The sequence below is a fragment of the Fringilla coelebs genome (genome assembly GCF_963513975.1).
Source record: "Fringilla coelebs genome assembly, chromosome: Z".
NCBI classification, from domain to species: Eukaryota; Metazoa; Chordata; class Aves; order Passeriformes; family Fringillidae; genus Fringilla; species Fringilla coelebs.
Window position 1 is genome coordinate 572,551 of NC_140031.1, and position 27,191 is coordinate 599,741.

The following is a 27,191-nucleotide window of genomic DNA, read 5'->3' on the forward strand; positions in this document are numbered from 1 at the left end:
GCTGCCATGCCCTAAAGCAGTGGGCAGCCCAGCCTCCAGAGACTGCAGCAGAGTCAATTATTCAGTGCAGTTCATTCCCCTGGGGGAACTCCCCTCTGCTCTGGAGCCAGCCTGGCAGGGCTGGGGGTGCTCACCTGCACAAGGGAAGGCTCCAGGAGAGCTGCACAGGGACTGGGGACAAGGCAGGGAACAAGGACCCAAACCATCCCAGGATTCTGCTCTCATTCCAAAGGAAATGGGGGCAATCTGTTCAAGAGTGACAGATTCCTGATGAGGGGGCAAAGAAGGAGATCACTGACACCCACGCAAACCAAGAGGTTTCAGTCCAGTTTTATTCCACAAGCATATTTACACCAGGAATGTCGATCTACAGAGGGCAGGGATTGGTGGAGAAGCAGACACTGGAACCATCCCAGGGTGACTTCATCCCCCCCTCTCATCCAGGGACACCTCCACACACACAGGGAGAGGCCAAGCAGCGCCAAGGACACGCAAAGCTGGCAGCAGGGACGGGCACACAGCCACCTCCAGCAGCTTGTGCTCAACCCTCCTCAGGCTCTGAGCCCCTGACTGGAACTCTGCTGGAACAGCACACGGAGCTTCTGGGCTGCAAATCCCACCTGGGCACTACACAGATCACCCAAAGCGGAATTAAATACATTTATTTCCTCTTTTGGAGCCATGTGAAAAATGAAATCCTTCATTTTTGGAACAAGTACCATGTTTAGCTTAGCAGGTAGTGCCAGCCTCAGGTCGGAGCTCTGCAGCCAAGGAAAAGCTGCACAAACAGAGATATTGAAATAAAAGGATTTGAGAGATTTTCTCTCTTTCCCATGAGCAGAAACCAGAAAATTTCACACAAAATATTCCACAGAACGAGATATGTAAGAAGGAAACACAGTCACAGCGAGTGTCACACAGGAATATTCCTACTGAAGGAAATATTTCAGTACATCCAGTCGATAATTCATTTTTTCCATAATTTCTATCATTTTTCCATTCAAAATGGCCCCCTTTGTCCTTTATTTAAATAAATACCTGCACTGGTGGCAAAAACCACCTTTCTATATAAATACTGCTTTTTTCCAAGTCTGCCATTTAACAGGATTTTTAAATTATTTATTTACACGTGGACTATCATTTTTCCTTCGGCCTGGGCACAGCAGCACTTCCCATCCCCTCAGGAAGGAGCTTCCCCCCTCGGGATCCGCACGGCCCCACATTCCAGCCCCAGCCCCGGGCAGGTACCTGGCTCCGGGGACAGCATTCCGCGGTCACCAGGAGCACGTCCATGTAAACACGAGCCTTTTTGGTAAACACCGACATTCTGGGAGGCTCCGCAGGGAAAAGGGGTCGGGTGCCATCCAGCGCCGAGGGGCCGGGCTCAGCCGGCTTCGGGAGGAGCTGCTCCTGATGCCGCTCCCGCTCCGCCGGGCACGCTCGCAGCGGAGCGGGCCCCGCGCCCTCCTCCTGCTGGAGGCACGGCAAGGCTGTCAGTGCCACCAGCCGGCCGGCAGGGATGGGCCGAGCCCCGCAGGGCTCCCTCAGATCCCAGCCGAGCCCCTCAGAGCTGGGCAGGATTTCCTCAGACAAGCCCCTCCCGGGTCCCGGCGCTCCCCGGCACGGCTCCCGGTGGCCCGGCAGGCTCACCCAGCCCGGTGAGCGCTCCCTGCTCCCTGCTCCCCGCCCTGCCCAGGCTCACCTAGACCATGAAGCGGTGCTCCCTGCCGTCGTGGGCCATGAGGATGATGTTGCGGTTGGAGGTCCAGATGAGGCGCGCCAGGCGCAGCGCCGTGTGCGAGCCGGGCGAGGCGGGCTGCACCGGCGGCACCTGGTAGGTCTTGACGCAGCGCAGCTGCGGGGCGGAGTTGAGCATGCCGATGCTCCCCAGGAGAGAGGTGTTCATCTGGGGACACAGCCTGGCTGAGCCCGGCCCCGAGGCCCAGAGAGCACGGGAGCGGGGCTCTGACGCTGCCCGTGCGGCCCAGCGAGAGGATGCGGGCGTGCTTTGGGTGGGAAGGCACCTTGGAGCTCATCCAGTCCCACCCAGCCATCCTCACGAGGTTCTCCAAGCCCCGTCTGACCTGGCCTTGGCTTCCACTCTTGGGAAAACAGGCTGAGCACTGTTGGTGCCAGCTCCAAACCCTGAACACTGAGATTCCCCAACCCGCTCTCCGTGCATGGCAAGCCTGGGGTTTCTGTCCCTAGCAAGCCCTGGCACGCCCCGGGGTGTTTGACTGCTGCTGCCATGCCCTGAATCCCGAGCACGCCCCGTCCCAGCCGCCCTCGTCCCGGCTCTCCCGTGTCAGGGTGTAAATCACGGCATCCGGGCCGGCAGCGCGCGAGCCCCGCTGACATTTTCACAATTTAAATCATCTTGAGTAATAACCCTTTTAGGATGACTAATGCTCCTGATTTTCCTGCATTAATAATCGTGCCAAACAGGACACGGAAGGGAAAAATCACCAGCGCAGGAGGTCACATTTGAGAAGCGCACGGAGGTTTTTTAACCCCTTGCGTCTGGGCTGCGAGGGATTTCAAGGATCAGCTCATTCCACTAGCCCGGGCTGCTCCAAGCCCAGTCCAGCTGTGACCTTCCCTCCCTGGGGATTTCTTCCCTGCTGGAGCCCCTCGATGCCTGAAAAGAAGGGATAAGAGCCCTCAGGTGTGCTCACCTGCCAGAAGCAGAGGTGGCTGTCGGAGTTGGAGTAGGTGGCCAGGTAGCGGCCGTCGGGGGCGAACGCCACGGCGGTGATGGGTCCCTTGTGGCCGTGGATAGTCTGGGAACAGGGCACACAACGGCAGGGTGGCACGCGGTGGCAGCCACAAAACAAGAGCCCCCCACAGAAATGTCTCCCCAGAGAGCTCCTCTCCCAGAGCAGTTCCCCCAAAAAGGATCAAAAAGCCCAGGTTTGCACTACATCCAAGATGCCACTTGATATTCTCCTGGAAAATCCCATTCCCCCCTGGATCAGCACTAGCAAACCCCATTAGCAGGGCTCCTGTGCCCATGGCCAGGTTATTAAAAGCCCTGCTCGGTGTCTGCACCTGGAATGAGCCTGATATATTAACAATCCATTAAGATATTCATTTATTCCTGGTGGAAAAGGTGAGTGAACCCCAGATCTCTCTCTTTAATGGGATCCCCACAGTTAATTAGTTTAGCCCCATCCCACTCTTTAGCACTTAACAAGCACGGAACACTTGTCAATAAAATATGTTTTGGTGAGACAAAGGTAGAAATCAATAGGAGCAGCACACTTGTTGCTCTTTTTACTCCTGGAACACGTTCCAAGAAGTACAAATCCTTCAGGGAATCCAGCTGCTTTGTTATTTAAAGGAAGCGCTTCTCTAATTGATGCTAATCCTTTCCAGCCAGGATTTTTGTGCTCTTAGCTTGTGTTTTCCACCAGGAAGTGAAGCAGCTGCTTCCAGCTTCCCTCTGCCCAGGGCTTGAAAGGGAAGGGAACTCTCCTAGGAGCCCCCTGCACCACAGCACCCACTGCAGTCACCCCAACAGCCCAACCCCAAGGGCAGTGCTGGGGAAAGTCTCCACTGAACCCCACTATGCCACTAAAGGTGATGAAAACCCCACACTGGAACGATTTATATTCATAAATGCATATTTTAAATTGATAATGCCCTGCTGGAGACACCCACTGATACCTGATCCTGTTTGCTGTCTGGTATTTATAATTCTGAATTCCTCACATACAAACCTGCAGCAGGGGCTGGCAGTGCCCAGCCTGGGAACCCCAGGGCACGGGAAATGGTCCCACCCAGCCTTTCCAAAGGAATCCCTGCTCTTGGAGCAGTGTAAGGGAGATTTCTATGGACCCACAGCAGTTTCAGCACCTTGCTTTAATAAATGAATCAAAGAAAATCCCTTCCTCTGTTGTTTCTGTGTTTAGAAAAGGCCTTTATCCAACTGAGGTTACACTCAGGAATTCCCTTCTCTCTGAATTTCCAGGATGTGCTTTCCAGTGACCAGGTTTGCCTGGAAATGCAGGTCTGGATTGCAGGATAAACACCTTTAAAGCACTGCTTTCAAGAGCAGCATCTTTTACTCTGTAATTAATTAAGCCAAGCCACAATTCATTCCAAATGGAATATTAAATCCTTTCCTGCCCTCCACATAAATCAAACTTTGCCAAGGCATCCAGGACTGAAATAAAATCAGCCCTGCACAATCCAATTAATGCTCGGATTGCTGGGATTTTAATTCTGGAAGGACCCAGGACCAAACAGTATTGATTCCAGCCCAGGCTTAAAAGTAGTTTTTGCTTTGAAATAAACCCAAAATAACTTATGTTTCTCTTTAATCTTCCGGTGCAAATGACCCAGGTTTTAGGTACAAAAATTACATGCATTTCTGAAATGCAGCTCTAAATATTTATGATGAATCCCAAGATTTAATCAATAAAAATGGAATATTTCAGAGTCTCTCCTTAAAGACCCAAATACGGTCGTAAAGGAAAAGAAGATAATTAAGGAACCTGTACAGAGGAATTAATTGGGGGATTTTGGGCCAGACTCTGGTACTCAGCAAGAATTTACCTGGGAAAATACGAATATTTTCCCATCATCCCAAAAGCAACCATCAGGTATCCTAAAATTCAGTCACCTGCAATCTCTCTCTCCAGTCCCATTTTAGTGTTTAATTTGATATAAAATAGTATTTATAGCATCAGCATTTTCCTGTGTTACTGCACCTTTAAGTGCAGGATTTTTACCTGTGTGGTAATAATTAGGAATCTTACTAAAATATTAAAAATTTGGTTGGAATTTAATATTATTTTAGTGTTTAATTGGGCAAGCAGAGCCTGTGCTCAAGGATACCTTAATCCTGTTGCCTAATCCTTTTAGCATTGTTATAGATGAATTATAGCTGTAATTATTAATCCAAGGGTTTATTTTGGGATAAAAATTGCCACCGGTGTTTAATCCCGCGCGCCTGGCTGGGGATGCGGCCGTGGGGTTCCGAGCTGGGCAGACAAAGGGCACATTTCCAGGTGGAGCTGCTGCTTTCCAATTCCCTGTGCAGCATCAATTATCTTTATCAAATCCCAGATCTCATCTCAGCCCTGATCAAGATGGAGCCCCGCTGGAGCAGGACTGCCAGAGCCAGGGAAAAGCTGGGGAGGGAGGGAGGAAGGGATCGATAGTCATCATCGGATTGTGCTGCAGCTCAGGGGCTGGAGGTGCTCAGGGAAGCTCCACCTTCTTTTTGGGAAGCTGCTGCCGAGTTTAACCTCTGCCTCACCTGAGAGCCGGGCTCTGCTCCAGGCAGGAGCGCTCCAAATCCCGCCGGCATGGCCAGAGCCATCCCAGCAAAGGGAGGTGGGATAGAGCTCAGAGCCAGCACAGGGACAGGGACCTGGCTGCTCAATCCCTGTGCTCCAGGATAAAACAGCAGGATAAAATCCCACCTGAGCCTGCTGGGGCACCTGGATCCTCCCTCCCCAGCCAGCAGGGAAACCCTCGCACAGAGCCCCGACCTCACCCGGGCAGGCGCTCCAGGAGCTCGGAGAACCTGCCCACAAACCCTGGGAAAGCACTGCATGGATCCCTGGGAAAGCACTGCATGGATCCCTGGGAAAGCACTGCATGGATCCCACAGCACATTCCCAAAATGATCAGGGAGCTCGTTTGTGAGGGGGAGCATAGAGCAGAGGGGGAATATGGAGCAGGAATGAGTGAGGGGGAACATGGAGCAGGAATATGGAGGGGGAATATGGAACAGGAATGAGTGAGGGGGAATATGGAACAGGATTGTGTGAGGGGGAATAGGGGGCAGGAATGTGTGAGGGGGAATATGGAGGGGGAATGAGTGAGGGGGAATATGGAGCAGGAATGTGCGAGGGGGAATATGGAAGGGGAATATGGAGCAGGGATGTGTGAGGGAGAATATGGAGGGGGAATATGGAGCAGGAATGAGTGAGGGGGACTATGGAGGGGGAATATGGAGCAGGAATGTGTGAGGGAGAATATGGAAGGGGAATATGGAGCAGGAATGAGTGAGGGGGAACATGGAGGGGGAATATGGAGCAGGAATGAATGAGGGGGAATATGGAGCAGGAATGAGTGAGGGGGAACATGGAGGGGGAATATGGAGCAGGAATGAATGAGGGGGAACATGGAGGGGGAATATGGAGCAGGAATGAGTGAGGGGGAATATGGAGCAGGAATGAGTGAGGGGGAACATGGAGGGGGAATATGGAGCAGGAATGAGTGAGGGGGACTATGGAGGGGGAATATGGAGCAGGAATGAGTGAGGGGGAACATGGAGGGGGAACATAGAAGGCTGCAGCTGCTGCCCTGTGGGACAGCCCCTGAGCTCAGGGCACGGATCCTCCGTGCAATGGGGCACACACCCATCTCCAGCTGGCCCCCAGAGGGAGAAGCCCCCCTGAGGCCGGGCTGGCTCCCGGAGGCACGGAGCTCCCAGGCGGTTTATCGGGAGCGCCACGGGGACGGGTGAGCTCCGGGAGGCACGGCAGCGAGCGGCTGTGGGTCAGTACCCTGCGAGCTGCCGTGGCAATGAACAATCAACAGCAGCCCCGGGAGCTGTGGAGCTGCCAGCAGCCCAAGGGCAGATCGACGGCCACGGGAAGGGCACGCCCTGCCCCGACCACCCCACGGAGACAACTGCGCCACGTGGGGACGGCCAGGGAGGGCTCACAAACCTCCAGGGAGGAGGAGGAGGAGAAAGAACCTGCTCTGGATGTGGAGTGATGGAACAAGAGACCCAGCGTGTGCCCTGCTCACCTGGCACTTGCCCGTGCGGATGTCGTAGAGCGCCACGGAGCCGTGGCGCGCTCCCACGGCGATGCGGTGGCTGCGCTCGTAGTAACTGACCATGTAGAACCTGGGGACAACAAGGGCACAGCGGGACACCGCACTCAGCTGGGTGCACTGCCACGGGCTGGCACACCAGGCTGACTTCTGATGGGCATGAAGGAAAAGGAAGAGGGGAATTGGTCATCACACACTCCCTACTCCGATAACACCCAGGGGTAAAGGCTGCAATGGTCCTGAACACCCAGTGTAGCCATGGGGCGTTTATTGGAACTCCAACGGCTGCAAAATCCAAGGAATTTCAACGCTTTGAAACCCAGGAGACACTAAATCCTAATTGCAAATCCAAATCCTTGGGGATGTCACCGTGCCTTATCACAGGAGAGCAGACCTGCGGAAGTGCCAGCCGCATTCCGAATTATGCTGGAATTTTGCAGCTCAATTTTCCTCTACCAAAATGCACCAGAAATACCTGGAATCAGTCTCCAAAACCGTATTGCTGAGCATATTTAGGGCTTCAAACAAGCCACCTTTCAGACTCCTCTGCTGGTTCCTGGGGATTCCCAGTGCCATAGCAACTGCTATGAACGAGACACGTCCTGCACTGCAGGATGGCAGCTGGTGAAAAGCAGGATGAAACACAGGGAGAAACCAAGAAAGAATAAAAGAGAAGGAAGAGAATCCCTGGGTTTTGTGCAGGGAAAAGGGAAAATGCGGCTCAGCTGCAGCTTTGCATGGCGGTGTGTCCCTCCCTGAGGTGTGACTGTCCTTCCCCTCAGCCTGCTCTCCCTGTTCCTTTGATCCAGGGATTTGGCCACACACGTGCACACCTTCCAGTCCAGCATGGGGAAGGAAGGCTGGGATATCAGGGGATTAACCACGGGGTGTTGGAGAGTGCTTTCCCCTGGAATCCATGCAGAGATCCCCCCACTTGCTAGGGCCTGCTGGCAATTTCCCCTGGGCTCCCTCCATCGCTGGGTGCTGGATCATTTTTACACTGGCTGTAACCAGGAAATATTACCAGAGAATTTAAAATACTGGATGGCTATAAATATACACAGCAATAGGGAGACTGGGCACTAATTCCCATTTATCCTTCCCTTTATGTTTTAAGGAAAGCCACTTAAAGCATCAGGAAGGAGGAAGATCATCTCCATCAGTATCCAACCTGGCAAGGGGATAATTGCTCTTTCCGTGAAACTATTCCATATTTTAATAGGTTATTAAATTAAAATGTAATGGCCGACAGGTGATTATTAGAATTTATTGCCTGGACCAGTTTAAGAGGATGACTGGGATATTTATTCACATTTAAAAATACTGGAAATGCTCCCATTTTATAAATCACCTTTTACTCTTTGTTGTGTCACCTAAAAGACTGTTTCACTCTTAATTAGGAAATATATCCTGCTGGTGATTCTATCATTTACTTCACAGTATTCCCAGAGGAAGAGCTCACCTGCAGATGGCTGGAAAACATTCCTGAAGACCCTTCTTCTTAACTAAAGATCCTTCCAGGCAGTACATGATGATGTCCATCACCTTGGGAACAAAAATTACCATCAGCTGACAATCAAGTTCTGAAGGTCATCCCATTCCAAGCCCTGCCACGGCCAGGACACTTTCCAGCAGATCCAAGCTCTGTCCAGCCTGGCTTTGACCTTCTTTTGCTTGGGATATTTTCCACAACAATGTGATTTATGTAATGCACTTTAAAGTTTGTGAAATATAAAGCAAATCCTTTCTGCTCCCGGAGCCTCACCTCCACCAGCAGGTCCACCACGTCGGAGGGCATCTTGTCGATGAGGATCTCGATGACGCGCAGGATCTCGCCCTTGGCGCGGGCCAGCGTGCTGGTGTGGATGTTCTGCTGCGACTGCGTGTTGGCCGCCAGCGCCGTGTGCCTGTGCACCTGCGGGCAGGGGGGCGGCGCTGGCACCTGGGAAAGGCCTCCAGGACCAGCGGGGCTGGCCTTGAACCCGGCCCCACTCCCGGTCCCCACCGAGCCCGGTCCGCCCCTGAGCTCAGCCGGGCTCCGGCCGGGGCGGGGGGGGCTCAGGCCGGTGCACGCACCGAGCTCCCAGCCCTGCCCACCCTGCCCAGCCCGGGGAGAGCCCCCCGAGCCCCCCGAGGCCCCGCTCACCTCCTTGGCGATGGTGGTGATGAAGGCGGGCGGGCGGGCGGTGGCGATCAGGGACAGCGCGTGGCGAGCCGAGCGCGCCGAGTCGGCCGCGGGGCTCAGGGGCAGCCCCATTGTGATGCTAAACGGGAGCGCACAAAGGCAGGGACAAAGGAAAGCCGCGTTAGAAATATAGAGTGAAAAGATTAGAACCAGCTTATAATGTCAGTTCAAGGTCACCGGGAGCACTCCGGCAGTTCCAATATAATGGACTCCCAACAAAGAGCAGTGATTAGGAGTCAGGGTGTTCCAGCATCAACCCCAAATCGAATAATTAACCATGAAGATTGAAAACAGTAAGTGCATCTGTCCAAAGTGGGCAAAAGGCCTTGTTAACAAATTATCTGTATGTGCTGAATACATATCGCCCCACGGAGGCCCACGGCGTCCTCCCAAGGATTTATGGTCTGGTCTTTTACAGTATTTTAAACACAGCCTGAAAAATCCCCTGGCCAGAGTAATTCTCCTTAATTCAAGGCTTTTACTCGCTGTGACAAGATAAAAGCAAAAAGCAATAAGGTGGTAAGTACCCAGTAACTGCAAAAATAAAATCTCTACGTGCCCTGCACATTACCCAAAAATCCCCCAAAATGTAGGAACACGGAATCACAGGCTGCTTTGGGTTGGAAGGGTTTTAAGGATCCCTTATTCCACCCCCTGCCATGGGCAGGGACACCTTCCACTGCCCCAGGTTGCTCCAAGCCCTGTCCAAGCCAGCCTTGAATACTTCCAGGGATGGGACAGCCACTTATTTTTCTGGATAATCTGTGGAAGGGGTTCCTCCTTCTTCCCTGTGCTCTCTGACTGATTTTTTTGGGAAGAGAATAGCAGGAGTTTATAATCCCAACCAGTTTATTTTCCTTTCCCATCATCACTCACCATCATCACTGTACAAATTAGAACTCCCAAATGTGAAACTAAATAAAGTCTCTACCACAAGGTAGAGATGTCCCCTTTGGCCTTTCCTTGGAAAATCACATCTAACTGTAACTTCCAAACTCCTGTCCAGATGTTCCATGAAAAAGGGGTAAGCCAGGAAAGGAGTATCCCAGTTAACTTTTGGAGGAGGTTGCCCAAGCCAGCAAACCCCAGTGCCTCTGTCACTTTCCAAAGGCTCAGTGCCACACCAGCAGTGTTTTCCCCTACAGGATGTAATACAAAGTGTGTATTTTCCTGGAAAGCAACAGGCTTTTAGCGAATTCCTTCCCCTGGGAGGATGTGACAGGGGAGAGCTCGGGGCCAGCCCTGAGAGGGGACATTCCAGCCAGGACAGAAGCACCCAGACCATCCTGGGGTCAGATTGATCCTAAGGTGATTGGCTAATCTGGCTGTTTCACATCAGAGAAAAGCCCAGAGAAGCTGTGGCTGCCCCATCCCTGGAATTGTTCCAGGCCAGGCTGGATGGGACTCAGAGCAACCTGGACACGTGGAAGGTGGAGAAGGAGGGTTCCTGTCTGCGGCAGGGGGTGGAATGGGATGATCCTAAAACGGCCCCCAACCCGACCCACTCCATGAAAATCTGTGTGAAATGCAGCTTAACTCAGAAAGCAAAACCACAGCCAAGACATCAGAGCCTCAAAACGCTGGGGAAACACTCTTTATCCTCACAGCTGAGCAGCTTCCCTTGGCACAGCCTAACCTCCGGGAACCAGGGCGAGCCGGGCGAGCGAAGGAGTTCCAAGCACCTGAGTTTTGCCTAACAGCTCGGATATTCCCTTGATTCAGCAGGGAAAAAAGAACCCCACTCATTTTCCTGGTCAATAAATGTGATTTCTTCTTTTCTATCTAAAAGCAGAAGCTTGACATAAAAGCTCTTTAATAAAACCTCCGGGAGAGGCGCCGGCAGCTGTGTGCCGTTATTGTGTCCACGGCAAATCCGGCACAAAGCGGGAGCTCAGCGGGGCTCCGCCAGGGTGAGATCCACACTTAACCCCTGCACACATTGTTGCTCCATTTCTTTCCATCTCCCTCCATCCTGGATCTGTCAGGAATGTAACAGGCCATTTTCAATCTAAATCTTGTTATGGATTAATAAGCAAACGCTTTCGCGCTTATTATGCAATTTATCATGAGGAAAATTGCGCCGGGCTCCTCAAGGCTCCACGCTGATCCCTTCATTTATTCCCTGCTCTTTGGAGGGAGAGCCAGACTAATCTTCCTGACAGCTAAGGGTGGAATCACAGGAGCACAAGGACTCGCTCAAGAGCTCTGGGCACTTGGATCCTGCAAGTCGGGATTTACATAAAACGGGGCTTAGGAGGGGCTTTGGGAAGGGACAAGGCGGTGGTGCCTCCTGTCACACTACAAGGAATAACTGGAATCCGGACAAGAAACAATGGTAATCCAATTTGTCCATATTTCTCCTGCCAACACAGGGCAAGGATCCCTTCTTTGTATGTTGAGGAAATGAAAACTTCCATAAAAGGGGCTCAGAACAATGTCAGAACCCTCAAGACTGATGGATGTGGAAACACATTTCTGGGATTGAAAGAGCCCAGGGCAGCTCCTTATGGCAGGTGCCATTTGGTCAGAACCCAGGACATCCCTCTAGCTCTCCTGGATGGCTTGAGCCCCTGCCAGGGGGCTCAGAGACCTCGGCACAGAGCCCAAGACCCCTGTGCCTTTGATTTTAGCCCATGGAAAAAACAACTACCAACTTTGTGCAAGAGTTTGAGTAGAACCTTAGCGAATTTATCACCGGGTGAAAATGTAGAATTTTGGGGTTTTTATTAGAATGGGGGTTCAGGAAGCAAGATGGAGGGATTTGTGCATGCCTTGTCCTTCTTCTTCTTAGCCTCCATTTTCTGGGTGATGCTGGCACTTTTAGATTGGTTTAGAGTAGAAACACGCTGTCTAACACAGGTGATAGGTATTGGGAAATGATTGTAAATAATGTAGTTTTTGGTATAAGAAGATAACACCACCCCAGAGGCAGTCAGTGTGCCTCAGCCCGACCTGCCAGACAGATCTCAGCAGGTCAGAGAAAGAATGAAATAGATAAGAAATAATAAACAACCTTGAGAACCAGAGCCAAGCAATCCTGACTCCTCCTTCAGCTGCTGGGCTGGGAACAGAGACTCTCAAACAGACCTCAGGGTCATCCTGACCACAGAGACCACTAAAATTCTGTGTTTATCAACAAATATTGCACGGAATCATATCCTGCTGTGTGTTGGAAGGAACCTTAAGGATGCAACCTTCCACTAGGCTGCTCCATGCATTGTCCAACCTGGCCTCGGACCCTTCAGGGATGGGAATTGCATCCTCCCCACCAATCCCTCTCCAACACCCAGCCATCCCCGCCCCAGGGCCGGCACTGTACCCACTTGGCCAGCTGCTTCTCGGCGTCGGCGCAGAGCTCCAGCAGCCCCATCAGCACGGCCGACACGTCCATGTAGGGCTCCCAGACGGTGAAGCCGCGGCCGATGAGGTCGATGGCCGTGCGGCGGATGGTGCTGTGCGCCGGGAGCCGCGCGCTGGGCGGCTGCAGCAGCAGGAACGTCAGCGCCTTGCCTGCCAGGGGGATGGCACAGAGCTCAGAGGGGATGGCACGGCGCTCAGAGGGGCTGGCACGGTGCTCAGAGGGGATGGCACGCACCCCACAGGCACCCAGGGCCACCCCTGCCCCGGGCACCGCCAGCCCAGCCCCGCCTGCAGACAGCTGTGCCAGCCCGACTGTCAAACACAGCATGGTCACTACCTAAGAACTAACAGTAAATGCACTTTGGGGGGAAAAACTGAATCCTGAATCTTGATCCACGTTCTTTTGGAAATCCTTACTAATATTGCATTTAACAGCCCACTTTTAAATAAAACTCATTACTTACACATAAACAGAGCAGAGCAGTGCTCACCGATAATTTATCATTATCTCTCCATCATTATTTATTACCCCTCAATAGTGCTTCTTGTGGTAAAGATAATTGCTGATTTTATCAGGTTTTTCTTCAACTGTCCTCAACAAGTTGCTTGTTTTGTTTATTCAACAAGCCTCCTGTTGTTTTTTAGGGCCGGGAAAAGCCAACAGAGTTTTTCTGGTTAATTCACACCAACCAATCCCAGTCTGTGTGAAACAGCCCCCAAAATTCCTCCCTGTCGTGCCACCAGGTTGATGTTCTGCCTCAAAAGCAAACCCTTACTAAAAGGTGCCTCCTCCAGCAGCAGCACTGCCCCAAAGGGCCGGTGCCAGGGCGGGACAGCTTTGTTTAAAGCTCTGCCCGGCCTTAAGCCAAGGAATGAATATTGACAAAAACATCCCGGCGCTAATGAGTTGTTCGTTAGGGCAATAAACATGTCACATTAGAGTCGGGCAGACGAGGTAATTAGCCCTGGAAAAGCTCTGGAAAAGCTCAGCACCCCGGCCTGATGTGCTGATGTGCTGCTGCCCATTCACCTTCTCCACACAAAAATGCAGGTGGGCACAACTCCTCCTCAGCCCGGGGAATGCCATTCCCACTCCAAGCGCTGTTAAAGCAGAGTTTTACTCCAGGTGGTTCATTCTGCACTGGCACATTTGCTCCTTGCACCACTTTACGAACCCACATGTGCCCAAATGCTCTCATGTGTCACTTATTGTGAGCACACAGAAGCCCCTGGATTCCCAAAATGTCCTTCCTTGCCGTGGAATCTCTCTGAGCACACGGCTCCAGGCTGCCTTGTTATCCCCAGCTTGCCAATGGATTTTAAAAAATGAAATTATTTGCTTGGGAAAATCAATAGCCCAGGCAGGAATGAGCCACTGAGAACTCTGATCAAGATCCAACTAAATCCAAATGATGGACTCCAAGAATAGGATTTACCTTGATTGTGACCCTTTCTAGATTATTTTTTTCCCCCTGATTGTCCACAGAGAGACAGAAATTTTGGAGAGCTGGGGGAAAGAGTTGTGAGGGCTCCAGGGATTAATGCAGGTGCCAAGCAAGGGCACAGCTGGAATTTCTAGAGAATTCCACCCTCTCCAAAACACACACAACCACAGCTGCATGTCACAGTGCAGTTGATGGATTTAAGCTTGCCCAGAGCAGCTGTGCATTCCCCACCCAAAGCTGGGCTGGGTGAGGCTTGGGGCATCCTGGGGCAGTGGGAAGTGACAAATAACACAAGAATAAATGCAGTGCAAGTGCTCTGCTTTAGCTGGCGTGAGAATAAATCCTGGCAGAACCCTCAGCACCTCTTACTGCCCGTTCCCACTCCCTGATCTCGCTCTTTTCCAGGGAAACTGAACAAAGTCCATCCCCAAGGGAGGCAGGAGAGGTCAGGGGTACTCACAGCCCATCCCCAAGGGAGGCAGGAGATGCTGGGGATACTCACAGCCATTCCCCAAGGGAGGCAGGAGATGCTGGGGGTACTCACAGCCCATTCCCACTCCCTGATCTCGCTCTTTTCCAGGGAAACTGAACAAAGTCCATCCCCAAGGGAGGCAGGAGATGCTGGGGGTACTCACAGCCCATTCCCACTCCCTGATCTTGCTCTTTTCCAGGGAAACTGAACAAAGTCCATCCCCAAGGGAGGCAGGAGATGCTGGGGATACTCACAGCCCATTCCCACTCCCTGATCTCGCTCTTTTCCAAGAAAACTGAACAAAGTCCATCCCCAAGGGAGGCAGGAGAGGTCAGGGGTACTCACAGCCCATTCCCACTCCCTGATCTCGCTCTTTCCCAGGGAAACCGAGGAGCCCATGCCAGGGGAGGCCCAGGGGGTACTCACAGGTGTGCCTGGCCAGGGAATAGTTGGATCCCCCGCTGGTGAGGCCGAAGCCCTCGGGGATCTGGCTGGAGCTGCGGGGCCGCGTCAGCAGCTTGGGCGGCTCGATCTCGGCCCCGAACTCGGCGCCGATGACGCCCAGCAGCACGATGGCCGTGGCCTGCTTGCGCCTCTCCTCGTAGGACGTGGACACCTTCTTGGGCTGGGGCAGCCCTGCCAGGCAGCCTGCAGGGAGAGCCAGGGCAGGGCTGTTAGTGCTGATTGAACACCAGAGTGGCACCGGCAGCACGGCGTCAGCTGCACCCTAGGAACAGCGGCACGGGCATCATTGCATTCACCTCTAAAAACCTCTAGGCAGCTCAAAATAGCCCCTCAAAAGCTGCCAAGAACTCCTGGGGGGGAAAAGTCACCAGCAATGTCCAGCTTTGTTTGCTCAGTGATAGAAGATCCACGGAATTCTGTGTTCACCTAGTGATCTCTGCTTCTTGTTCGCTTTGAATGGACAGGCTGCAATTTTTATTGTTTTTAAAAGATGGATTATTTTCAGCATAAGTTCTTTGCATCTTTTTGATATAGGATCCATCACCACATCCAGCTCCTATTAAATGTTAGGGTATTTAACTTTTAGGATAACAGTACCCACCATTAAACCAAACAGATATTTTCATACAGCAAAATGGAATTTTAACAATGGCACAAAAACCACAATCATGAATTTTATATAAAAGTGAAATATATGTCATTAGTTTAACATAGTCCAGGGATTCTGAGTTCCACTAAGCAGAGGAGGGTTTTTTATTTGGAGTAAAATCCCAAAATCTGTGAAGAAATTATTGGAACAAAACCACAGTCACTTATCCTGACAAATAAAGTCCATTCTCGCCTAGATGTTAATTTCCAGCATCCTGGGAAATGCCCTACCATTTACTCCAAAATATAAGGAAGTTTTAACCCTTCCCAAGAGCTGTTTGCTGAGGAGTTGGGAGGCATCACCTGCCATGGAATGAGGCCGGTGGATTAATGAAGGGTGGATTAATGAAGCACACGGGATGTCTCTGTTAACGACATCCATGGGGCTCCAGAGGAAAATAAGGAATTAACCAAATTTCAGGAGCTGTGGTCAGGCAACCCCGCCAGCCAAAAGGGAGAGAAAAACAAGGGAAACCTTAACAATGGGAAGGGAGGGAGAAAAAGGGAAAAAATCGATAGCAACTGCCTTTGGAGAAAGAAGGATGCAAAGGGGCTGGAACAAAGCAGGGCAGGAACAGCTGGAAGTGCCCAAGAGCCGTTTGTGCCGGCTCTGTTAACACGTGCGGTGTCCCAGCGATGTCACTCACAGCCCGATGGCACAGCCCGCGGTGGCCCCGCGGTGCCCGCCCGTGCCGGGGGCCGGCCCTGCAGGGTGCTCCGATGTCACAGCCCCCGGCGGTGCCCGCCCGTGCCGGGGGCTGGCCCTGCAGGGCGCTCCGATGTCACAGCCCCCGGCGGTGCCCGCCCGTGCCAGCTCCCTGCCCTGCCCGGGCCCGGCTCTCCCGGCGGGAGCAGGGCCGGGACGCGGGCGGATCAATAGCCCAGGGCTGACCCCTCCAGCCGCGGGAAGAAAGGAAAAGCCAACACGTGTGCGGCTTCCAGAAGGAAATGAAGCGAACCCGGGGACTGCAGCAACACCCGGTTAACCCTTCCTGCATCCACAGGGAGCATCCTTCCCACCACGGAAGTACAAGGATTAAAGGATCACCCCATCCTTCCATTAGCCCAGGCGTTATCCAGCCTGGTTTTGGACACTTCCGGGGATGGGGAATCCTCAAGCTCTCTGGGCAATAGAATCTGTATCAAGAGAATTTTCATGTATCAACCTGGAATGGCAAAAAAAAATCATGAGCTGAGCTCCCCCTGTGCCAAGACATCACTCCTTGTGAAACTCCAACCAGGACAGGCTGGGAAAGATCCACAGTGTCCCATTAGCAATCTGGAATGTGACAGCTTGGTCCTCACAGCTGCACTGCAGGATTTTCTGCCTCAAGAAGAAAACAACCCCCAAAATGCCCTAAAAACAAACCCACCAAACCCCTCAGATGCAGCAGAATCTCCTCTGGAAGCACACCTGGAAGAGGAGCCCTCTCCTTTGGCCGTGCCAATTTGGTATTTTGTCCCTGTGCTGCGTGCCCCTTTAATCACAGCCCGGGCTGACACACAGATCCATTTTCCTGACAGGACCCTTGATCACCCTATCACAGGCAGAAAATTAATAACCTCCAATGGCTCCGGCTGGAAAACACAAGCTGTGGTGCCAGAAGGACAAAAACCACTGGGATTCCAGCTGGAAAAATCCCAATTCAGGCTGATGGCACAACAAAACAATCCTCAATATTCCCACTGCATGCCCTACAGCCCAGGGGTGCTGCAAGCAGGGCTGGGCAGGGGGAAGGTGCCCAAACCTCCCTGGTTTGCAGATGGGCAGGGGTGAGGTGCCCAAACCTCCCTGGTTTGCAGCTGGGCAGGGGAAAGTGCCCAAACCTCCCTGGTTTTTCAGGCTGGGCAGGGGGAAGGTGCCCAAACCTCCCTGGTTTGCTGCAGACAATCAGTGGCTGGGAGCCAGGGGTCAGGCTGCAGTTAACACCCAGCAGCAGCACGTGGCTCCCCAGCTCCCCTTAATTGGCTTTGCACACTTCTGGGGGAAATTAATTTCAGCCCAGCTTACAATAAAAGGATTAAAGCCCCAGTAAGTTGTGCAGGTCGAGCTGCAGAGGGATTGATGGGTGTGGGTTAAGGAGAGGTGCACTACAGAGCCAGGAATCCAGCCCAAATCCGACCTGATCCACCCTGAACATCCCTGAGAACCCCCTGGGGGTGCCCAACTCGGGGGTGTCGCTACACAACACTTCCAGCAGGCTCAGCACCAGCATTTACTCATTGCATGAAATAACCCCTGGAAAAACAGAAATACTGCAACCAGACATTTCACAGGGATAAATGATCTGCTCAATACAGAGAGAGAATTGGGAGGACTCTCTCCAAATAAATCAGAAGTGAAAATACTGTCCAGGGACGCCAGTGACCACAAGGAAAAGGCAGGAAAACAGGAGAATATTTCACAAACCTGGGGTTGCTCATCCCCAGATACTCCAGGGCTGGGGAGTGGGGCCATTCCTGGCTGCACAGTTCCCTCTGCTGGCCCCGCAGAGAAGGGACCTCGGGAGCCTGGCAGGGAGCTGAATTCCTGGAGAATTTGGGAATTTCTCCTTGACAGCCCATCCTTTATTGTGTCTGCCATCATAATTCAGCACCAACTGCTCACTACTAATAACAAATAGTGCCAATGCAATCACTGCTCTGGAATTCTAAATTGGGAATAATTAATGACAGAGCTCTTTAAGTGCTGGGAGTTGTCATGCATTCGAAATTACAACTTAATTTCCTTCCTTGCAGGTAGAAGATGTGCCTTTCCACACCCTCAAGGAGCATTTTGTGCAGCCATTCCCATCTCCTGCAGTTCAGTGGAATTTTCTGCTCCCTTTGATGAGGGAATGTTTCACTGTGCTGCAGCTGCATCTGGGAACACAAAATGGGTGAGGATGCTGCAGCCTTCTTCCAGGGAAATAGGCAGAGACAAAATGGATCCTGTGCTGCTCAGATGGGCAATATCAGGCACCTTTCAGCCAGGTTGGAAAGCTCTGGGCCCATCCATCAGTATTTCCCTCAGAGGGGATGTTTAAGGGATGAGAATCTCAATTTTTCACAGATCTGGTTATTGTTGTTGGGATCTCAATATATAAGAGTCTGTAGACCAATGATATTTAATTCTGGATTTGAACTTTAGTGACAACTTCCCAACAGGATCACTTGGAACAAATAGTGGTGAGAAAGACTTAAATTGGAGTAGTTACAGCCCAAATTCCAAAATGAAATTAAGGAAAAAGACAGCATGCACACTTCCACCAGATTTCTGATGTGCAGGAATGGGATTTTGGAGTTTCAGAGTTATCAGCATCAATTTACCTACAAAAACTGACCCACAGAAATGGACCCACAAATGAAGAAATATCATTTCAGAAGTGATTGAATGGCTCTAACTCATCCACTTCCCTTTCAGGGAGGAACCACAGGATGTTTTCAAACCTGCAGAGCCCAGTCAGGAGCTCCCCTTCCTTTCCATCCCAGCCCCTGATTTAGGGTGAAGGACAAGCCAGGAGCACATTCCTGGCTTTAACACCGCAGCTCCACTGAGAGATCCCAAAAGGAAAACAGCCCTGGGAAACAGCACCTGCTGCTCCCCCTTCCTCCCAACCCCCCAACTCCTCCCTGGGGGAAGAGAAACTTCCAGAGGAGCTGCAGAACTCAGGTTATTAAAATTCACCCTGCTACAAGCTCAAATTAAAACAGCACCTACCGTTTGTTACAGAGTTTCCTTCTGAAAGATTTGATTTCCTCGAGTAAAGCAGTTGTAATATCACACAGAACAAATCATAAATCACTCTGGAATTCATTGGAGGTTCCCAAAATCAGAAAGTCTATCATTTACACAATTCAAAATATACCCTGAATATTCACCAAATCCCCAAATTCTGACCACTGGAGCCAGGAGAATTTATGCCCAGCTGGGAAAAAACGCTGCTGCCCATGTGTGAATTATTTAAACAAAGCATTTGGTCTGTTTTTAGTTACCCAAAAAAGCCTTTCAGGCATTGAAAGGAGATTTGAGGACAGACCAAATTCTCTAAGTAACTTCTGAATAAAAAGCCACTGGAGTGTGTTAAGGATTTTCAGCTAAAATGTTTCCCTGTCCCTAAGTTCTGAGGTGCAAATGATCCTTTTAAGAAATGATGTTGATAGGTGGATCTCTGGAAAAGATCCTACTGAGCAGCAATGCCATCAACAACTACTGGTCTTAATGGGACCATCAGAGAAAGAAGCTGCCTCAAAATTCTTATTTTTCCCTCTATTCTCCCAATACAAACCTGACTGTATCCCACTGAACCCAAAATTCAGGATGCAGCCCCCTTGGATCAGATCCTCCACCAGAACCAACGATTTGGGGAACAGTTATAAAGAATGACAGACAACCACAGAAGGCCTTTATTTCTGAGGAGCTGCTGCTGGCTGTGGGCAGGTTTCAGAGCCCCAAATGCAGTGAAACAGAGACACCTTAATTATCTTGGTACCATTAACGATCTGAGCGCTCACCTGCTGCAATGTCATCGTCCACCAGGTCGTGCTCCTCCTCCTGCACCTTGGCCTCTGCTCCTGAGGGATCTGGGGTGGCACTGGCACTCTGAAGGGCTTCTGTGGTCACTCCAGCTGGAGGAACAACCCAACACCCAAAATCAGGCATCTGGGCAACAACTCCCTGTTCCTGCAGCAGCTAAACTTCATTTCATCCCTCCTTTATCCCAGTCCTTCCCCTCCAGCCTCGCACAAGACGCTCAGCCTCAGCTAGAAACAGCAAAATTTGCTAGTTTTGACCTACAGGAATGATTTCCAGTCTAACTGAGCTCAGAGAAACCTGAACCACATCCTAACACCTTCTATTAAGATTTAATATTACGATCAGACACTCTAAAATCAGCTGGGCAATAACAGAGGCCTCATTTTCAGGGACAAGGAGCCACGCTGGAGGGATGAGTGGGAATGTGGGGGTTCCCAAGGCCCTGTCCCCCCATTTCCCAGCTGAGGGGCAGTGCCAGGGCGCTCCTTACGGGAGATGATGCTGTCCATGTACTGGGGCAGGTAGGGAGCCCAGGTGTCGATGGTCTCCTTGCGGCCCGCCTGCTCGATCCTGCGCAGCTCCGCCAGCAGCAGCGCCTGCGCCGCCTCCCGCACCTGCAGGGACAGCAGGGCAGCACACAGGGCAAGCACAGCTCCCAGGGCTCACCAACCACACTTACACCCAGCTTTAGTGCCATCCCTGAGAGTTAAACTGGGCTTTAACTGGAGACTATTCCTGCAGCAGCGCCTGCGCCGCCTCCCGCACCTGCAGGGACAGCAGGGCAGCACACAGGGCAAGCACAGCTCCCAGGGCTCACCAACCACACTTACACCCAGCTTTAGTGCCATCCCTGAGAGTTAAACTGGGCTTTAACTGGAGACTATTCCTGCAGCACAAACACAGCTCCCAGGGCTCACCAACCACACTGACACTGAGCTTTAGTGCCATTCCTGAGAGTTAAACTGGGCTTTAACTGGAGACTATTCCTGCAGCACAAACACAGTTCTGACACCTTCAGCTTTCACCTTTCCCACATTCTGGACTGCATTAGTGTGTAACTCTGAACTCCATATAAAGAGTTAGCCAGCTCTCCTCACAGCTCAGTCACACAAACAATCCTTTTCCAGCCCCACAAGCAGCACTGACACTGTTGCAGCTCCAGTACCAGAAAGTACAAACAACAGGGAATTGAGGAGAGCCAACTGGGAGGATGGGACTGCATAACCCAGAGCTGGAACTGGACACTGAACCCCAATATGAAATTGTAATGAGCACCAGTAAATAATGATAAGCACCAGTAGCAATAATAACAGCTTTCTAAGAGCATGGAGTCAGATTCATCCTTCCTCTCTGAAAATGTCCCGATTCCTGACGGGGTTAAAGCGGGCTTTGAGCAGAAAACATTCCTGAATCATGAATTAAACTGCAGGATCCCTGCTGGAAATGCAAAGGGAACACAGGAGGAGTGTGACCAGCCCACCCCAGGGGGCTGAGCTCACCTCCAGGCAGCGATCCTGCCACCTCCGGGCCAGCATCTCCAGCAGGGGCGGCCGGAACTTCTCGAGGCCCAGCAGGTCGGGCAGCATGACGCAGTGCATGGCAGCCAGCTGGCTCCAGCCTGGGGAGCACAGAGTGAACACCAACCCTCAGCCAGCACGGGCACTGAACACAGCCCCAGCCCAGCTCACCCTCCTCTGCTCAAACTGCTTCACTCACTACAGCAAACTCACAGCAAGGGGCTCCTGGCCTCCTGTAAACTTATGCAAATAGATGCAAGCACAATTTATCCTTATTAGCACATCACCATCCTTATTTTCCACCTGAATCTTTATTGCAGCACACTTAATCCAGGTGCATCCCTACTACAGCTCTGTGTAGGTAAAACCAGCAGAGAAATACAGAGTTCAAATAAAAATATCCCATATTTGATTAAATATATATCAAATATTCAATTCAAATCTCCACCAACACCAAAACTCAGATTTCACTGGTGTGAAAAGCCTACCCCAGGTACCCCGTGTTCAAAGAATTCCCTTAGAAATCAAATAAAAAGAACAATGAGGAGGGATTTTAGCAGAAGTAAAGGACAAGTAGAAAAGTGAGGAAGGAATACCTTCGTTGACTAAGAAACAGGAATGGAAAGCAGAAGTGTCAGAGTGCCCAGATTCCGTGCTGGAAGCAGCAGCAGGAGCAACTTGCAGAGGAAAGAAGAAGAAATAAAAGAGAGAAAAAAAGAGGGAAGTGAGGAGAGCAGCAGCAGAAAAACAGGTTAGTATCACTGGAGAATGGAAAACAAGGGGAGGCTGTGATGATCTTCAACTTAAATATTCAACTTAAAAATAATACTCGGCCTCAAAATAATATTCAACTCAAAATAATATCCAACTTAATGAGAATTCCAGGTTTTCCAAGAAGGAAGAGGCAGACATGCAGCTGCAGAGGAACATGGAGACAGTGAGAGAAACTGGGATGTTTTGAAAAGACCCAAGTACATCTAAATTGAGTAATTTTAAATATGTTTTTAGGCAGGTGGCTTTGGTTTGACTTCACACTTGACTGTAAGTTAAAAACCCAGGAGCCTTTAGCTCCAGGCTTTAAAGCCTCCTCAGAATGTGTGGGAGCACTAGAAACAGGCAAAAACTCCTTGTCAGGGAATAAAGTCAAGGCAGAATCAGCATCTTGCATTGGTTCCTAAACAAGTCCTGATCCCCAATAATTTCATGGAGATGAACGCTGCATTACTGCCCTACTCTGTCCTCCCATGCAGTAATTTTACCTCTTGACAACAAGGTGTTAAATTCAGTGTCATGAGCTGCAGTAACAGACCCCAGGGCTGCAAAGGAAGTGCTTTTTACCTTGTTTGATTTGCCCTTGTGCTGCATGGCTGGACACGGGAGGGGGTGGCTTCACCTTGGCCATCTCGGGGGTGCCCGGCCTGGGCGGCCTAAAGGTGAAACATCCACGGAGAGACACATCAGTGGAAGCCAGCCATCCATCCATCCATCCATCCATCCATCCATCCATCCATCCATCCATCCATCCATCCCCAGCAGGCAAACCACCCCGAATCCTGCATTCCAGAGGGGCCTGCCCTACCTGCTGGGGCCTTTCTTCATGTGCTCGCCGATGAAGGTGGCGTTGGTCATGCTCATCAGCGTGTTGGCCAGCGAGATGACGGACAGCAGGTGCTGCGTGGTGACGGCCCGTGACACGCCGTAGGTGCCCTTGCCCAGGCCCTCGGTCACCGACATCTTCCTGCCCAGCTGCTCCAGGGCCGCCCTGCCCACGGGCTGGTTGTAGCCGGGCAGCATCAGGGACATGTGGCCGCCCCGCGACAGGAGGCCGAAGGACACGGAGCAGTGCGGCTTCAGCATGCCCAGGCGATCCAGGCACAGCTCGTCCAGCACCGAGTTCAGGCCCCAGGCGTGCAGGCAGGACATGAAGAGCTTGGCCGTGTCCATGGTCAGGTTGTACTCCAGCAAAGTCAGCGGTTTGGATTTGCTGGAGCGATACTCCGGGTCGCCGTCCTCTCTCCTCTGCCTCACGGCCTCTTCGTCCTCATCTTCATCGTCCAGGAGGTGCTCCTTGATGTTCTCCTTGATGGTCTCCTTGACCTGCTGGAAGAGCACGGCCGCCCGCTTGCCGGCGAGGAAGGAGCCGCCCTTGTCGGCGCCGCCGGGCGCCTTCTGCAGGTTCTCCGGGGACACCAGGGCGGCGCTGGGCCGCGAGGCCTCCTCGGTCAGCAGCTGGATGATCAGCGCCTCCACGTCGAAGAACAGCACGTGGATGTCCGGGTCCGTCAGGTTCGTCTTGATGGCCTGAACCATCAGGGAGTTGTGGGAATATTTTGGTAAATTCCCCTGGAAACAAGAGAGCAAATGGAATTCACAGCAGGGAAGCTGTGGATGAGCCCGCAAACCACAGAAATTCCATTCACAGGGGTTTGTAGATAAACGGAGCTCTCCAGGTAAGACACAAGGTCACACTTCCTTCTCCTGAACCCTGTGAGACTGTAGTTAGATTCCAGGGAACAGCAATATTGTTCTTAAGCTTAAAACACAGGAAATATTTCATATTTGGAGGGTGAACTACGGAATCAATATATGGCATTGGGAAAGCAGCTGCTCAGATTCACTGCACCACTTGGTCACTCCCCTTCAGCTGCTCAGATTCACTGCACCACTTGGTCACTCCCCATCTGCTTCCTCCCAAGGGGGAAAAAAGGGAGGAGGCAGGGAATGAAGGTGCTGTTGGGAAAAAGCTGGAGAATGTCAGAAAGGAGACTGGAAACCAGAACATTAACATCAGTTTTAAGCATTAATTTCCCTAACCCCTCCATTCCCAGCACCCTCACTGGATGAGGAGCCCACACACAAAAGCCTGCAGGTGCAAATGCAATGTTCCCAGTTCTGCTTGGATCCAGCAGGAGCAGCAGCAGAAACCCTGAGCTGACATTTTTGATAGGAACATGCTGGTGGTGCTCCAGGCAATGTTCCCACCACGGGAGATTTCTCTCCCCAGAGAAGGTGACAGCAGAAGGCAAAGAAAGGATGCATGGAGAAGCTGGGAATGGAGCTCTGCTGCTCTCTGCTGGCCACAAGCTGTGCCAGGGGAGCTGAGCTCTTGGGCTGGATATTGGGAACAGCTCCTCATGGAACCGGCTGTCCAAACCCAGGGCAGGGCTGCAGGCCCCATCCCTGGGGGGAATCAAAGCCGTGTGCATGTGGCACTTGGGCACACGGGATAGCCCAAACACAGGGCAGGCTCTGGAGAGCTCTGGCTGAGAACCTCCTGGTTCCCACATTTCATTTCCTTCAGGGAACACAGCACACCCACCTTATCCGAGGCCTCGGAGGCCAGCAGGTTGGTGGCCAGGGTCTGCAGCTTCTGGTGGGCCACGTTCTTGAGGGCAGCCAGGCTGCGGCGGGTCATGGCCTGCTTCAGGTTGACGGCGGGGTGGCTGAGCGCGTCCACGGCCGCCGGCACGGCCTCGTCGCAGGCGCTCAGGATCTCCACGGCCGTGATGCCCATCACGCAGCGGTCCAGGGCCCCTGGAACGGGGACAGGGACAGCTCGACATCCCCCCTGACAGGGGCCAGGGACACCTAGGTGTGACAGGTAGCTCCTGTGCTTTAGCTGGGCTCTGAACCAACACTCCTGAAAGGATGGAATTCCCTGCGTTTCCATGGCTCACAAACCCCCCCAGTGCTGAACACACGGAGTGAGAAGCTCCTAATAGAGATGTGCCAAAGTGTCTGAATTCTCCCTCTGTTGGGGAAAGCCTTATGGATATGACTGCCTGGCAAAAGATTTTGAGAATATGGAAACTATAAGTGAGATTGAAATGAAAGCAAGCTTTGAGATACCTTAGTTACTGAACAACTGGAAAACAATGGCATGGCTGGCTGAAGGCAATCCCCTTTGGATGGAACAACACCCTCTGCTTGCAGGCAGCTCCAAGGGGCAGAGCAGACCCCGCTGGCTTGGCAGAAGGGGTCCAAAGAGGAGTTTTTAGGGTTTAAAATGTAACACAGCATGGCAATGTAATGATTCTTACAGGCTCTATGTAAATGCTATAGGATTTGTGTATTGTACCAGATTGGTCAGTGAGAATTAGAATGTTCAGCACAGAACATTTATTGTATTGTAACAGGAACCTCGCTCTTTTATCCTCTTTCACTCTTCCTCGCTCCCTCATGCTCTTTACCACGCTCTTGCCTTCTTTCTCTTTACTTCTCTCGGGCCTGCTCTGAGCTGTGGCTGGCAGCTCCCAGCAGGGCCCTTTGCAATAAACCCCAATTTCCACGACCTGGCTTCAGAGATCTCTCATCTCTGTCCTACCCCCATCGCTCCCACATCCCTCAGAGTCAGCTCTGACAGCAGCAGGAGCAGATCCCCATTTCTGTCCCTGACAAAGGGATTAGCCAAGATGTTGAGCTCACCAGTGTCCATCTGCCAGACGTACACGGAGCCGTCGGAGCAGCCCACCACCAGGTAGTCATCGGCCGGCCTCCACTTGATCACCTGGATGGGGAAGAGGTGCCGGGATGCCAGCATGATGCACTTCTTCTCCCTCAGACTCAGCAGCCCCACGGAGTGATCACTGGCAACAGAGCAAACGCAGTGCTGCACTCGGGCCTGAGGAAGGGAAAAGAGAAAATGCTTAAGCACAATGCAGAGTTGGTATTAAAAACATTTCCCCTGCTGGGCTTAGCCCTCTGACCAAAAGCCTCTTTAATGCACAAAATTCAGGCATGTATATCAATGTTCAAACTCACTGAGGTCACTGGGAACAGAATTCCCCAACCAGAAATTCCCTTTAATCCATTCTTTGCACATCATGAAGAGAAAATGGGTATTAAACCCCATTTTCCTAAGCAAACCCCAGAGTTTTCAATCAATGGCATTTTGTTCATTAAATTCTATTTATTCAGCTAAGTTTCAAGAGGCAAAATTGTCTCTAAGCCCTATTTTTATTAGGTTTAATAAAGCCCCTATTTTCAACCCTTTATAGAATTAAAACATGGTGGGAGAAACCATAAATAACAGAATAACCAAGCTCTTCTTTGTGAAGCTCTTGCCAGAGCTGGGTCAGTGATACATCCCCAGCACTCCTTGTTGCATTCCCATTCTCAAGGAGCACTGAGGTGCTGGAAAGGTTATCCTGGAGAACTCACACTGCAGTTTTCTGGTGGAACCAGCAGCTGGGTGATCTCTCCGCCGTGGACACAGAAGATATGTTTCATCTCTCCCGAGAAGATATCCCAGATGATGACGGAGAAATCCACCCCGCCTGAGATGAGGTACCTCTGGTCGTAGCGGGAGGACACCTGGTGAGGGTACAGCAGACACGTCACCTTGTTCCGGTGGCCTCGCAGCGTGCGGTGGGGGGGCCAGCCTGCCAGCGGAGCACGGGAAAAAGCACAGGGAAAGAGAGGAAAAACAGAGATTCAATAAACAACTGCTTCCCAAGGGTTTGTTCTGCACTCACACCCCAAACTATGAAGGTAAGGTCACGTGGAACCCACACATCCAAGAGCAGCCCAAGCACAACACACGGATCCCAGCAGGAACCCTGGCAGCTTTCCCCACGGAGACATCAGCACCCAGCACTGCAGCGAGATGCAGCACAGGAGATGCTCCCTTGCCTTATCTCTGCTCCTGCATCTCAAAACCCCCGCAGAAACACCCAAACTGACCTCGCCTGGGTGGACAGCTGCAGGGACTGCCAGCACAGAGGGGCACAGCAGATTTCTGGGGTTCCTGCTCCCCCTGCAGCAGCTCTGTGCATTCCCCCCTGCAGGC

General features: G+C 51.8%; 1 protein-coding gene across 3 annotated transcripts in view; it reads right to left on the reverse strand.

The window, feature by feature from the left end:
- Positions 1-367: 367 nt before the first annotated feature.
- The window catches only part of WDR7 (WD repeat domain 7), a 36,112-nt gene continuing 9,288 nt past the window's right edge, over positions 368-27,191 (reverse strand). The window contains exons 12-29 of one of the 3 annotated variants that reach the window (XM_084225294.1): positions 26,564-26,784; positions 25,829-26,024; positions 24,723-24,937; positions 22,983-23,746; positions 22,742-22,830; positions 22,000-22,080; positions 21,386-21,504; positions 20,377-20,500; positions 19,865-19,978; positions 14,684-14,905; positions 12,304-12,490; positions 8,942-9,059; positions 8,561-8,710; positions 8,258-8,340; positions 6,769-6,868; positions 2,676-2,780; positions 1,703-1,906; positions 368-1,470 (exon numbers count right to left, since the gene is read on the reverse strand). In XM_084225294.1, the coding sequence (XP_084081420.1) occupies positions 1,703-1,906; positions 2,676-2,780; positions 6,769-6,868; positions 8,258-8,340; positions 8,561-8,710; positions 8,942-9,059; positions 12,304-12,490; positions 14,684-14,905; positions 19,865-19,978; positions 20,377-20,500; positions 21,386-21,504; positions 22,000-22,080; positions 22,742-22,830; positions 22,983-23,746; positions 24,723-24,937; positions 25,829-26,024; positions 26,564-26,784 (3,092 nt within the window). In that variant the 3' untranslated portion in view covers positions 368-1,470. Of the gene's footprint in view, positions 1,474-1,702; positions 1,907-2,675; positions 2,781-6,768; positions 6,869-8,257; positions 8,341-8,560; positions 8,711-8,941; positions 9,060-12,303; positions 12,491-14,683; positions 14,906-19,864; positions 19,979-20,376; positions 20,501-21,385; positions 21,505-21,999; positions 22,081-22,741; positions 22,831-22,982; positions 23,747-24,722; positions 24,938-25,828; positions 26,025-26,563; positions 26,785-27,191 lie in introns of all 3 variants that reach the window. The other 2 variants (XM_084225293.1, XM_084225295.1) reach the window with 2 other exon arrangements.